The following is a 13,481-nucleotide window of genomic DNA, read 5'->3' as shown; positions in this document are numbered from 1 at the left end:
AAGTAGTGCAAACAATGTAGAATCATAATACGATGCAATAGGTAGACATAGGCCTAGGGGCAACACAAACCATATACTCCAAAGTGGAAAGCGAATCACGAATGGACCCCAGGCCTATGGGAGGTTGTAGAGGGCCGCTGGGACTGTGGGAAAACAGTAAGGGTGTCCAAAATACCCCACCCCAAGACCCTGAAAAGTAGGAGTAAAGTTACCCTACTACCCCAGAAAGACAGAATAGTCGTGATAGGGGATTCTGCAAGAACCACAAACAGCAGGAAAACACTGAAGACTGATTCCTGGACCTGAGGACCTGTAAAGGAAGGGGACCAAGTCCAAGAGTCACGAAAGTGTCCGGGAGGGCAGGAGCCCACAAAACCTTGGATGAAGGTGCAAAAGGGCTGCCTCCGGGTGGAAGAAGCCGAAGATTCTGCAACAACGAAAAGGGCTAGGAACTTCTCCTTTGGATGGAAGATGTCCCACGGCGTGCTGGAGGTTGCAGAAGTGTTTCCAGGCAGAAATACCGCAAACAAGCCTTGCTAGCTGCAAGAGTCGCGGTTGAGGATTTTGGGTGCTGGTGGGGACCAGGAAGGACCAGGATGTTGCCCCTTGGAGGAGGAGACAGAGGGGGCTCTCAGCAACTCAAAGAGCCCCCACAGAAGCAGGCAGCACCCGCAGAAGTACCAGAACAGGCACTTAGAAGATCTGAGGACATCGGTCTACTCGGAGTCACAAAGGAGGGTCCCACGACGTCGGAGTCCAACTCATCGAGTTGGGCAATGCAGGACGGATGCTGGGAACCCAGGCTAGGCTGTGCCCAAAGGAAGTCCTGGAAAAGTGCACAGAAGCCGGAGCAGCTGCAAATCACGCAGTGCACAGGTTTGCTGTCTGGCGTGGGGAGGCAAGGACTTACCTCCATCAAATTTGGACTGAAGGGCCACTGGACTGTGGGAGACACTTGGACCCAGCTCCTGTGTTCCAGGAACCAAGCTCTTCAGGATGAGAGGGGACCCAGAGGACCGGTGATGCAGAAGTTTGGTGCCTGCATTGGCAGGTGGAAGATTCCGACGACCCACAGGAGATTTCTTCTTGGCTTCCAGTGCAGGGTGAAGGCAGACAGCCCTCAGAGCATGCACCACCAGGAAACAATCGAGAAAGCCGACAGGATGAGGCACTACAATGTTGCTTGTAGTCGTCTTGCTACTTTGTTGCAGTTTTGCAGGCATCCTGGAGCAGTCAGCGGTCGATCCTTGGCAGAAGTCAAAGAGGGAAGTGCAGAGGAACTCTGGTGAGCTCTTGCATTCGTTATCTGAGGAATGGTCCAGAGGGGAGACCCTAAATAGTCAAAAAAGGAGGTTTGGCTACTGAGAAAGGAGGTTTGGCTACTGAAAGAGGTAAGCACCTATCAGGAGGGGTCTCTGACGTCACCTGCTGGCACTGGCCACTCAGAGCAGTCCATTGTGCTCCAACACCTCTGAATCCAAGATGGCAGAGGTCTGGGACACACTGGAAGAGCTCTGGGCACCTCCCCTGGGAGGTACTAGTCAGGGGAGTGGTCACTCCCCTTCCCTTTGTCCAGTTTCGCACCAGAGCAGGGCTGGGGGATCCCTGAACCGGTGTAGACTGGCTTATGCAGAGATGGGCACCATCTGTGCCCATCAAAGCATTTCCAGAGGCTGGGGGAGGCTACTCCTTCCCAGCCCTTCACACCTATTTCCAAAGGGAGAGGGTGTAACACCCTCTGTCAGAGGAAATCCTTTGTTCTGCCTTCCTGGGACTGGGCTGCCCAGGCCCCAGGGGGGCAGAAACCTGTCTGAGGGGATGGCAGCAGCAGCAGCTGCATTGGAGACCCCGGAAAGGCAGTTTGGCAGTACCCGGGTTCTGTGCTAGAGACCCGGGGATGCATGGAATTGTCCCCCCAATACCAGAATGGTATTGGCCAGAATGGTATTGGCGTGACAATTCCATGATCCTAGACATGTTACATGGCCATGTTCGGAATTACGATTGTGACGCTACATATAGGTAGTGAACTATATGTAGTGCACACGTGTAATGGTGTCCCCGCACTCACAAAGTCTGGGGAATTTGCCCTGAACAATGTGGGGGCACCTTGGCTAGTGCCAGGGTGCCCACACACTAAGTAACTGGGCACCTAATCTTCACCAAGTGAGGGTTAGACATATAGGTGACTTATAAGTTACTGATGTGCAGTGAAAATGGCTGTGAAATAATGTGGACATTATTTCACTCAGGCTGCTGTGGCAGTCCTGTGTAAGAATTGTCTGAGCTCCCTATGTGGCAAAAGAAATGCTGCAGCCCATAGGGATCTCCTGGAACCCCTGTACCCTGGATACCTAGGTACCATATACAAGGGAATTATAAGGGTGTTCCAGTGTGCCAATGAGAATTAGTAAAATTTGTCACTAGCCTGCAGTGACAATTTTAGAAAGCAGAGAGAGCATAAACACTGAGGTTCTGGTTAGCAGAGCCTCAGTGATACAGTTAGGCACCACACAGGGAACACATATAGGCCACAAACGTATGAGCACTGGGGTCCTGGCTAGCAGGATCCCAGTGACACATATCAAACATACTGACAACATAGGGTTTTCACTATGAGCACTGGGCCCTGGCTTGCAGGATCCCAGTGAGACAGTAAAAACACCCTGACATATACTCACAAACAGGCCAAAAGTGGGGGTAACAAGGCTAGAAAGAGGCTACCTTCCTAAACATGACTGGTAAGAGCAGACACGGCGCCCCTCTTCCTCCTGGACCTCTCTGAAGCATTTGACATGGTCTCTCATCCAACGCCGACACAACATTGTATTTCAAGGGCACACACTCCAATGGATCTGCTCTTTCCTTATAGGAAGAACAATGTAAGCCCATCTTACTCCATACACCCCAGACACCCTCAACCTCATCTGTGGATTTCTGCAAGGATCCTCTCTGAGTCTGTCCCTCTCCAGTGTATACAAGATCTGTCTAGCCAGCATCATCCACTCTCATGACATAAACGTCCTTTCCTGCGTTGACGACATGCAACTCATACTCTCGTTCCCGGACAAGACAAGACACGCAGTACCAAGATCAAGGTCAGTGCCTGCATGTCTGAAATTATCCACTTGAAAAAGACTATCTAAAGCTGAACATGGATACGACCAAAATCCTGATCCTCTGGCTGCAGACCATTCAGAACTCAGACACCAGAATCACTCTCAACCTCCTATGCAACATTCACATCACGCCACACCTGAAGGAGCTCCACATACACAAACCAGCACAATTCAAATTGTAAAACATAAAACTGGCATACCATACCTCAGTAATCGCATCTGCTTTAACAAACCTTGCAGACAAATCCCTTTGACCAAACTCCTACTTGCACACATCCCAGACATTAAAAAAACAAATCTGGCAGTCAAACTTTCTCCTGCATTGCTCCTAAAGCATAGAATGACTGGCCACTACGCATAAGAGCCTCCTACTCACTTTTCGAATTCTGCAAGAAGCTGAAGACATGGCTTTTAGAATAGGTCCTTTAGGCCCTAGGTATGGCTGTGCTCACATCTGCTAAGCGCCAGCCTACCCTCCTGTGATAGTGAGCCCTACAAATCTGCACAACCTAACTTAACACTTACCAAGTGGACTGAAAACTAGCTAATGCATCGTCTAGGATGCACTTGTTAGTGCAGTGTACGTTAAAGGCTCAAACGCAAGACAAATCTTCACAATCATGCTAATCAAGAGAATTATGAAAGAAGCCAAAAGGCTCTTCCTTTAAAACAAAAAAAAAAAAACTTTTTATTGATTTTTAAATCAAATAAAAACAAAACAAATAATGGTAGTGATGAGCCCAATTGTACCTGGTTATGGATGGTTGAGATGTTACTCATCATTTGACATGGTTAGTGGTGGCAGTCTGAGGATATAGCAAAGCCACGGCTTGGATAAAGGGGTGTGGGGCCACTGATCAGGACTGATGTCGGATAATGATACAGGAAAAGTGGCTATGGGTAAACGGTATCACTGGATTGGGCTCCAAGCGGGAGGGTTAGTCACACAGGGAGAAGTAGGCCGCCAAGGGTGAAAGGACAAGGATGTGGCTAGAGGAACGGGGGAATGGGACAGAAGGGATGGGGTTCCCTCCTTCCAAGTTGTCTATGGGTTCCAGAGGCCGTTGTTGGTCAGAGCTACTCGTTGATTGTCAGGACGCACAGGAGGTTTAAGAGGCCAGTTAGTCAGGACAACAGTTGTTCCCTGTAGGAAGCTGGCACTGTATATAGTGCACTGAAATGAAGTACACCATGCAGAAAGTCCAATGGATCCCCAAAGGCTTGCCGAGGCAAAAATAGATCGGTCTAATGCTCTATTTGTGGTTGTGTGGATGAGCAGTTAGTCTTATCAAGGAGTTGTGTTAAGCATTTGTTGTACTCACAGAGGCAATAAATGAGACACACACTCAGAGAATAAATCCGAGACCAATTTAGAAAAATAACAGTTGCTTTATTTCAGTTCAGCAATGTTAACCTATGGGGGAAAAACAAGAATGCAGGTAAGTACACAACTTACAAATCTAGTCTTTGTGGTTTTAGGTCAACACCAGCCAAGGTTTAAATCAGCACCAGCGCCAGCGGCACAGGGGCGGCCGGGTGCAGAGATCGAATTCCAAGTCGGGTGCCCAATGTTAACCAATGGAGACTGGGGTGAATGAAAATGCACTGCTCACAGGTTTTTTGGCATCAGACACAGCTTACTGGGAAGTTTGCACTCAGGGCTAGTCCTCAGAATTAGCATGCAGGCTTCGCTGTGGAGTCCGGCAGGGGTCATCCCACGGTGGACTGTTCCTAAGCACTCGGGAACCTTCACAGGACTTGGACCACTTGGACTTTGGCCACTTGGACTCAGGCCTTGGGCATTGGGTGCAGAGGTGGATCCAGAGGCAGTTTCGAGATTCCTCAGGCAGACTTCTTCTTTGGAGTTGGTTTCTTTTAGATAGGTCCACAGGAGTTCTTGGTCTTTATCAAAGGGAGCCAGCCCTCTCAGGGCTTTGGAGATTGCTGGGCTGCAGGACAAGTCGTCTTCTTATGCAGGTTCTTTGAGGGCTGCAGACAGGCTGGTAGGGCTGGGTCAGTTGGTGTCTGCAGTCTTCTCTGCTGGTGCGACGTCTGTGGTGCCCTAACACTATTGGCCTAATTCCTTCCACATAAGATGGGGGAATTTAAAAAGTAGTGTTCGTTTCAGCTTATCCACCTTAGTGGTGGGACTGGCATGACGTGGGAACTCCTTCCAATTTAACTAGTTTTCCAGCCAGTCTTACCACCAGAAGTGGAGAGACCTGGGTCGCATTTCGAAGGCGGGACTGTCTTTGAAGCTTCCCGCCCTGGAATGTTCAACCTGCCTGGGAGAGGAAGTCACGCCTCTACCCAGAGCGGGCCTTTGTGCTGAGCTCTCGAGAGCACTGGCTGTCAACTCGGGGGCCAGAACTCTGTCTCAGGTGGCTGCACTGGTTTTGACCAGTCAGTGCCCATGCTAGGAGTTGGTAGTTTTTCAGGTTTCTAAGGTGCCCTCTGAAGGCATCTATTAAGAAATCCATCACTGAATTCAGTGAGGGTTTATTAACACAAGATCTTTGATACCAAACATCGCTATTGTCAGTGAAGCAATCATGTAGCTGGGGAACTCGTAATGACCAGTGTCCAGCACATGTACTTAAAATGGCTTCACTGTTCACTTACTATGTCTGAAAATCGACAGACATAGCAAGGGCATATCTGCTCATGCAGGTATGCCCTTATATATAATATAATGCACCCTGCCTTTAGGGGTGGAAGGGCTGCTAGAGGGATCACTTACATATATTGCAAGCAGTATAAAGGGGACAGGTCACACAGGCTTTGTGCCATGTCATGTTTTCATTTTAGTTCTGCACCAAAACATGCAGCCTGCAAAAGCAGCACTATGTGCACTTAGTGAGTGTCCCTGAAGGTGGCTCAGGGGCCTTCCTTTAGTGCCCCATGTCCCAGATACCAAGGGTACCATTTACTAGGGACCTACAGTGGTGGCTAAAAGATTTGCCAGTTGGGTAAAAACTACTGCAGTTTTTGGGAATGAAATCTCGCACTGGGGTTTAGCAGGGACCCAGTGCACTTTTAGTCGAAAAACACCATAAGCCAGGCAAAAAGTGTGAGGGTGGGGGTGTATGTAAAAAGAAGCACTTTCCTACATTCCCAGGCATGAGCGATCAGTCGGTGATGCAGTCCACTTGCCTCCTCCCAGCAGAGGACTGTGGTCTTGGACCCTGCCCAGCGCATGAGGGTGCATTACTGAGCCACGGTAGTTGGGGGTTGTGGGTACGTTTAATCTTTAAGATTGCAGTTAGAACAATAAATTGTCCTGAAGAATAATTTATAAGAATTCCCAAGCCTTTTTCTTGGCTGAGTCCTTGGAGTGGCATTTCCCTACTCCAGTGCGAGAGGACGCCTACGATGAAGCTTGCCATAATAAGTTGTGGGTGAAACAACCTCTCCAATATCTTTTGTTGGCCCAGTCATACAGTACCTTTGCTGTTGTAGAACAAATCGATTTGTAGGTTTACATATTCAAGTATCTTGTGTGAGAGGACTTAGAAAACCAATAGGTTTCCCATAGATGAGGCTTATTGGCTTAGCCACGGCTGGCCTTAATTACAAATAATAGCTAACAACAATCATCCTGATTCTAGCCTACACTAAAGATTTCTCGAGGGTCGAAGAGCCTCAGAATTGAAGACACACTTTGACTCAAAACCATTAGATTCAAATCCAACCCAGCCACATTTAAATCTTTTTTCTGGCCATTGCCAATCTTTGTGGAGCTCTTTACCTGAAGACTTGATATTCCAGGAGAACACAGGTATGTCCGAAGAAAACATGTTTGGCGTTGAATTCAGTGCTTTACTGCCTCCCAGCTAAACAGATGGGCAATTAATATTTTGACTGACATCCATTTTGTCACACTCCCTTTCTCCACAGTTCATGTCTATCTTCTGTACCTCACCTCCTTCCCTCCTCTTATTTGTTTTATGTTTTATACTTTCAGATTTTACCTGTTCACTTATTTTGTTTCTGTTGGTAACTGTATGTTCGATGGCATGTGTGGCTGAAGATACATATGCTTTGCATAAGTCCGCCATCTAGCATCTACTGTTGGGTCCAGAGTGTTCCAGGTTGTTTTTGTTCGAAGAATCTTTTTGAGTCATGAGATCAAGTGACTCCTCCTCCCGGTGATACTATGCATGGACATCAATTCCTTTTTACGGGTGAGAGCAAAGCGTGCTGTTATCTCTTTTTGTGCTTCAAACCACGCCCATCTCACGTCACTGTCTCATTTGTTTGTGGGCTTGCCTTTTAGAAATCTGCTTGCTTTCATTAGTGGAAACAATGCATACACCATGCCTTATCCAGTGGTTTGCCCTCCGTGAGCGCAGCGACCAAGTACTGAAAACGTACGAGGCTCGCTGTTTTCCGTCCGGTTTGTGGACTATTTTTCTATTTTTTCGCAGCGCGATCTCGCTTGGCAGAAGTCGAGCGCTTTGCTTGACATCAACCCAGTTACATAGATAATTGCACTTCTGCCGGTTACATAGATAATTGCACTTTTGCCGATAGGTTTCACTACAAGTGAACTATTATTTCCGTTTGTGTGTCTGCTTTGCACTGATGGCAGCCGACAGCTCGCTAATGTGAAACTTTTACTTTACAGTCTATATGGCAAGAAAAGTCCAGTTAGTTATGTGAAACTTTTATTTTCATTTTCAATTTATGTGGCAAGAATAATCCGGTTAGGAGTGTACAATGCTAATTGCTCGAGCTCAAGCAAACGCGAGACCGTTTTGCATTGCAAATGCTTGTTTAGAGTGTTTATCTCCGCCGCAGGGTTCAGACGTGTGCTCCTCTCACTATGGTATTCCTCGGCTCGGTCAATTCTGAAATGTTTTTTTCCATCTTTCCTTCAGCTACGGTAATGTAATTCGATCGCGTTTTCTCTACGTAACAGAATCGAGCCAAATTTCTGTGCCGGGAATCAGCCAACACCCGTCTCGGGCCTACTTCTCCACATGGTGTTGAGATATGCAGGGCTGATGGAATAGACTTCATTTCGGTTTTGCCCTCAATGCCATTTGAAATTCCCACACACTGATCAACAACTGGTGTGTAACTTGTGTCTCTCCCCGGACCATAAAGAAGAAAGCTGCATCACCTGCCAGTCATTTCGATCCAAGAAGACACTCCGCAACCGAAGACACAAGATGACATTCCTGATATTTTCGGGTAAGAATACCCGCAGGAGGAGCTTAAACAGGAGAAGGCCTTCTCCATAGAAGATTCGGAGTCAGATGTCCAATCTGACATTGAAAGCCAGCCTCTTACCTCCGCGCAACCTGTGAGTACATCTGCCCCGACTCCATGTACAAAGACTTTAAAGAAACCCCAGAAGCAGGTCTCTGGACTGCCCCTGCCTTCGGGCCATGGCCTGTTCCAAAAGACACCTTTAGATGCCCGCCTTCCAGCTCGAGCCAAAAATAGCCAAGACCAAAACGTCTTTGTCATCGACCTCCAGAAAATCCCACAGTCTCAGAATCGAGGAGACCCATTGATCTGAGCGTTTTGGCTCTGAGCAAAAAGCCCACCACGTCAGCTTTGGAGCTGACGGCTTCGGCTTGACACAAGATTTTGACACTGAGAACTTCAGAACCTAAGATTGTATCTTCTAAAGACTCCTACCAATCCTCAGGAGCAGCCTCACCAGTGGAGCCCATCTTAGAAATAATGGAAGCTCGTCAGCACCAGCTCCGTATTCAAAAAGGAACAGGAAGAATAATTGCTTCCTCCTCTGTTCCAATCAAGAGCAAACTTACATTTCAAGAGGCCTTAGATACTATATCTCCCCTAAAAAGATCTCCATGGACAAGGCTCCACTTCAACTCCAGCCTTCTCCACCACCCTCTCCTGTACTTCCTTCTACTCCTCCACCATCTGCCCAATCACCTACACCTATTACTGAGCCACAATTTTCTCCACAAGTTTCACCACCACCTCATGGAGATGTTTTAGGGGACATGCCACAGGACATTGACCCATAGGATTAATACGATCCAGATCCTATAAATTTTACCAAATGACCCTGATCTATATCCAGCGCATCCATCACCTGCTGAAGACTCAACATCATATCATAGCACGGGCAGCTGCGTACCACAATGTCCAAATGCACATTGACCTTATTGAAGAGGATTTCCTTTTTGATTTACTGACTACCACCCATAAAGAAAGTCAGTTTTTGACTATGCTTAGACATGCCACTGATACTTTTATAGAACCGGTTAGGTTTAGAGTTATCACCCCAAGTGTAGGAAAAAAAATATAAGGCGGCGCCTACGGACGCTATATCTATACGTTCACAAATTCTTCCTGACTCCATAGTAGTCAGCACAGCACGAAAATGTGCTAACAGCCAATCAACAGGAGATACACCTCCTCTGATAGGGAGAGCAAAAAAATAGATGCAGCAGGAAAAAGGGTGGCTGCACAATCTGCCAATCATTGGCGTATCGCCAGTTCGCAGGCACTCATAGCACAGTACAACAGGGCCCAAAGGGACGAAATAGAGGATCTTTTCCAGTACCTCCCAAAAGGGCACAAGCGATAGTTTCTGAGGGTTAGACCATCTAAAAAAACTCCATCGGGGGTGCCATCAATGATGCAGACACAGCAGCACGTGGTATTAATACCAACCTTATTAGCACGAGACATGCTTGGCCTAGATGTTCAGGATTCGAGCCAGAAATTCAGCAAGCAGTTCTCAACATGCCCTTCGACAGGAAACACTTGTTTGGTTAATAGGTTGACAACACCGTAGAGAAGCTCAAAAAAGACTCTGACACAGCAGAGACTATAGGGGCGTTACTCACCACACCACAAGGTAAATTCTGTCCCCCACAATTCAGGGGAGGCTTCACACCATCCTCTACCTAGCCTTCCACCTCTCAAATCAAGCAAGGTACTCATCTCTATACTAAAGGTTCCTACTGGGTGCAAAAAGCAAAGGTAGAGGAAACGCATCCAACTTTAGAGGATCTGCCTCCACTGCATGCCAGTGACTACCTACATCTTCCACCGGCTCACACCTCTTCAGTAGGGGGAAGACTAAAAGATTTCTTTCCACAATGGTCCATTATTTCACCAGTTCAGTGCGTTCTCTCAATTATCCAATGTGGTAGCTGTCTGGAGCTCATTTCCATTCCACCAAACATTCCTCCTTGCACTCACAAACTCTCACAAGACCATCTTTCTCTTCTGAAAAAAGAGGTACAATCCCTTCATCCCAAAGGGGCTATAGAACCAGTTCCTCTCTCACAGTAAGGGTTATGAGTATACTCACTATATTTACACATACCAAAGAAGGATGGGTCACTCAGACCTATTCTAGATCTCAGACCACTCAACCTCTGCATTCTATCAGAGCATTTCCATATGGTCACTCTCCAAGATGTCATTCCGTTGTTACAATAAGGTGACTTCATGACAGCTTTAGACCTCAAAGGTGCTTACTTTCATATCCCCATTCATTTAGCACACTGCAAATACGGGGAAACACTATTAATTCAAGGTTTTACCATTCGGGGTAACAACCGCCCCCAGGGTCTTCACAAAACGTCTAGCAGTAGTTGCAGCATACCTCAGATGACAAAACATCCATGTCTTCCCCTACTCGGACTACTGGCTCATCAAAGCCACTACAAACCGACTATGTCAGCGTCACACTCAAATCACAATACACCTCCTTCATTCTCTGGGATTCATGATCAGCTTTCTCAAATCCCATCTCCAACCTTTACAGATACAGCCTTACATAGGGGCAATTCTCAGTGCTCAGTCAGGGCTAGCATCTCCAGCTCAAATTCAAACTTTTCAAACTCTTGTTTCCCAACTACAGGAAAACCACACTTACATAGTGAGAACGGTGATGCAACTACTAGGGATGGTGGCCTCCTGTATTGCCACTGTTCCCAATGCCAGACTACACTTGTGTTCCTTACAGCAGTTTCTATCTCATCAGTGGTCTTAGTTACAAGGTTATCTGCAAGATCTAGGGTTGTTGGACCGCCAGACTCACTACTCTGCATTGGTTGAGATCCACAAACCTCACAGAAGGGTGGCCCTTTCAGGACCCACTGCCCCAAATCACTCTCACTACAAATGCATCACAGACAGGTTGAGGAGAACACCTCAACCTCACAATACAGGAGATATGGTACACCATTCAACAAGCTTCTCACGTCGATGTCTTGGAGTTACAGGCAGTTTTCCTAGCAATCAAAGCCTTTCTACCACAACTTTCCCAGAAACTGGTTCTAGTCTAGCCATGTATTATCTGCAGAAACAGCAGGATCCATTCTTCTCAATTGCCCCATCTCACTCAGACAGTATGGAAATGGGCAATTCACCACCACATTCACCTAGTGACAGAATATCTCTGAGGAATGGACAACCAGTTTGCAGACCTTCTCAGCAGGATGCAGCAACAAGTCCACGAATGAGAACTCCACCCACAAGTCCTTCACCAGTACTTTCAAAGGTAGGGAACACCACAAGTAGATCTTTTCTCCACAGCAGAAAATTCAAAATGCCGAAACTTTGCATCCAGATACCCACACCCTCAGTCCAAGGGCAATGCTGTATGGATGAATTGGTCAGGAATATTTGGTTACGCATTTCCGTTTCTCTCACTCATTCCGTCTCTAGTTCACAAACTGAGACAAACTTCCCTCTCAATGATCCTTGTAGCTTCCACATGAGCATGTCAACCTTGGTTCACAACACTTTTGGATCTGTCCATAGTTCCTCACGAGAAACTCCACAACAGGCCAGACCTTCTTACTTAAAGTCAGATAGGACATCCAGATCCCAAGACGCTCAAACTTACGTTATGGCTCCTGAGGTCATTCTTAAAGAAGCTCTTAAACCTACAACTGGACAGTGTTATGCTGCAAAATGGAACATTTCGCATACTACTGTCAACCTAAACACATTGATCCACTCAAAGCCTCAGTCCAAGATATTGTTTCCCATCTGCTGCACTTACAAAAGGCAAACTTAGCATACTCACCTATTCGCCTTCATTTAGCAGCTATAGCTGCTCACTTCCAAACATACAACAGGTCTCTTTATTTAGAATTCCAGTTATCAAAGCATTCATGGAAGGTCTTAAGAGTCATTCCACCCTGAGTTCCCCCGGCACCATCCTGGAACCTCAATGTGGTACTTACTAGGCTCATGGGTATACCTTTTGAACCTATGCATGCATGCATGACTTATTATGATTTCTTTCATGAAAGGTAGCCTTTTGAGTAGTTATTACTTCACTAAGACGTGTAAGTGAACTCCAGGCTCTGACTTTAGCAAAACCATTTTCCCGGTTATACAGAGACTGAGTAGTTTTTCGTAGAAACCATAAATGACTTCAAAAAGTACGTTCAAAGTATCCGAGGCACTCATGAAAGTCTATATGTGAATGCTCGATAGTAGTAAATCAAAACGTATTCCCGTTATTAACTGACTTCCAAAAGTAGTTTCACAATTCCACATCAACCAGTCAATTCAGTTACCAGTTTGTTCCCACAACAAGACTCAGTTGCAGAGAGAGCTGATCACACACTTGATTTTAAAAGGGTTCTGATGTATAATATTGACAGGACCAAACACTGTAGGAAATTCAAACAACTTTTCATAGCATTTTCAACACCTCATAAAGGTAACCCCGTATCAAAAAATGGTATAGCCAGCTGGATATCCCTGGTCGCCTGTGGCCGTTGTAGTTGCATTTTTATTTCAATATTGTAAATATGTAAATACATTGCATGGACATCTTTCTTTTTACTCTCTATACATTTCTTTCCTCACCTTCCTTTGGGAAATCAATCTAACAAAGGACTTGATACCCATGCGCAATATCACCGAGAGGAGGATTCACTTGATCTCATGACTCAAAAAGATTCTTTGAACAAAAACAACTTGCAGCACTCCAAACCCAACACTAGATGGCGGACCTATGCAAAGCATATGAATCTACAGCACTGCAAGCCACAAAGAGATGTCTACTGGGTAAATAACATTTTCCTTCCTGAGACTCTGGTTGTCCTTATTTTAAAATTGTAAAGCGCACTGACATGCATTAGGGTTGAGAAAGCCATATAAATCTTGAATCATGAATATTTAACTGTGTAAGTTATTTTGAGTTCTTGTGTTTACATTCATGTTTATTTCAGGGTAACACACTCTCGTGCTTACATTCGACTTCAGCTTGTGCAGCAAGACAGCGACGGCAAAGGTAACCTTTTTGTATCTTACACTGCTTACAGTTAGACATTCTCTGGGCTGTCACGGGTGGCACTTTATTGGGGGTGGTGAGTCTACAGTGCATTTTGTTGGGTGCTT

At 46.3% G+C, this 13,481-nt stretch overlaps 1 protein-coding gene across 6 annotated transcripts in view; it reads left to right on the top strand.

Moving 5' to 3' along the window:
* L3MBTL3 (L3MBTL histone methyl-lysine binding protein 3) overlaps positions 1-13,481 on the top strand; it is a 558,444-nt gene that overhangs the window by 532,357 nt on the left and 12,606 nt on the right. For all 6 annotated transcript variants that reach the window (XM_069224176.1, XM_069224178.1, XM_069224181.1 and 3 more), the window contains one exon: positions 13,313-13,374. In XM_069224176.1, the coding sequence (XP_069080277.1) occupies positions 13,313-13,374 (62 nt within the window). The remainder of the gene's footprint in view (positions 1-13,312; positions 13,375-13,481) is intronic.

The sequence above is a fragment of the Pleurodeles waltl genome, chromosome 3_1 (assembly GCF_031143425.1).
Source record: "Pleurodeles waltl isolate 20211129_DDA chromosome 3_1, aPleWal1.hap1.20221129, whole genome shotgun sequence".
NCBI classification, from domain to species: Eukaryota; Metazoa; Chordata; class Amphibia; order Caudata; family Salamandridae; genus Pleurodeles; species Pleurodeles waltl.
This window is presented reverse-complemented; position numbering and strand designations above follow the sequence as displayed.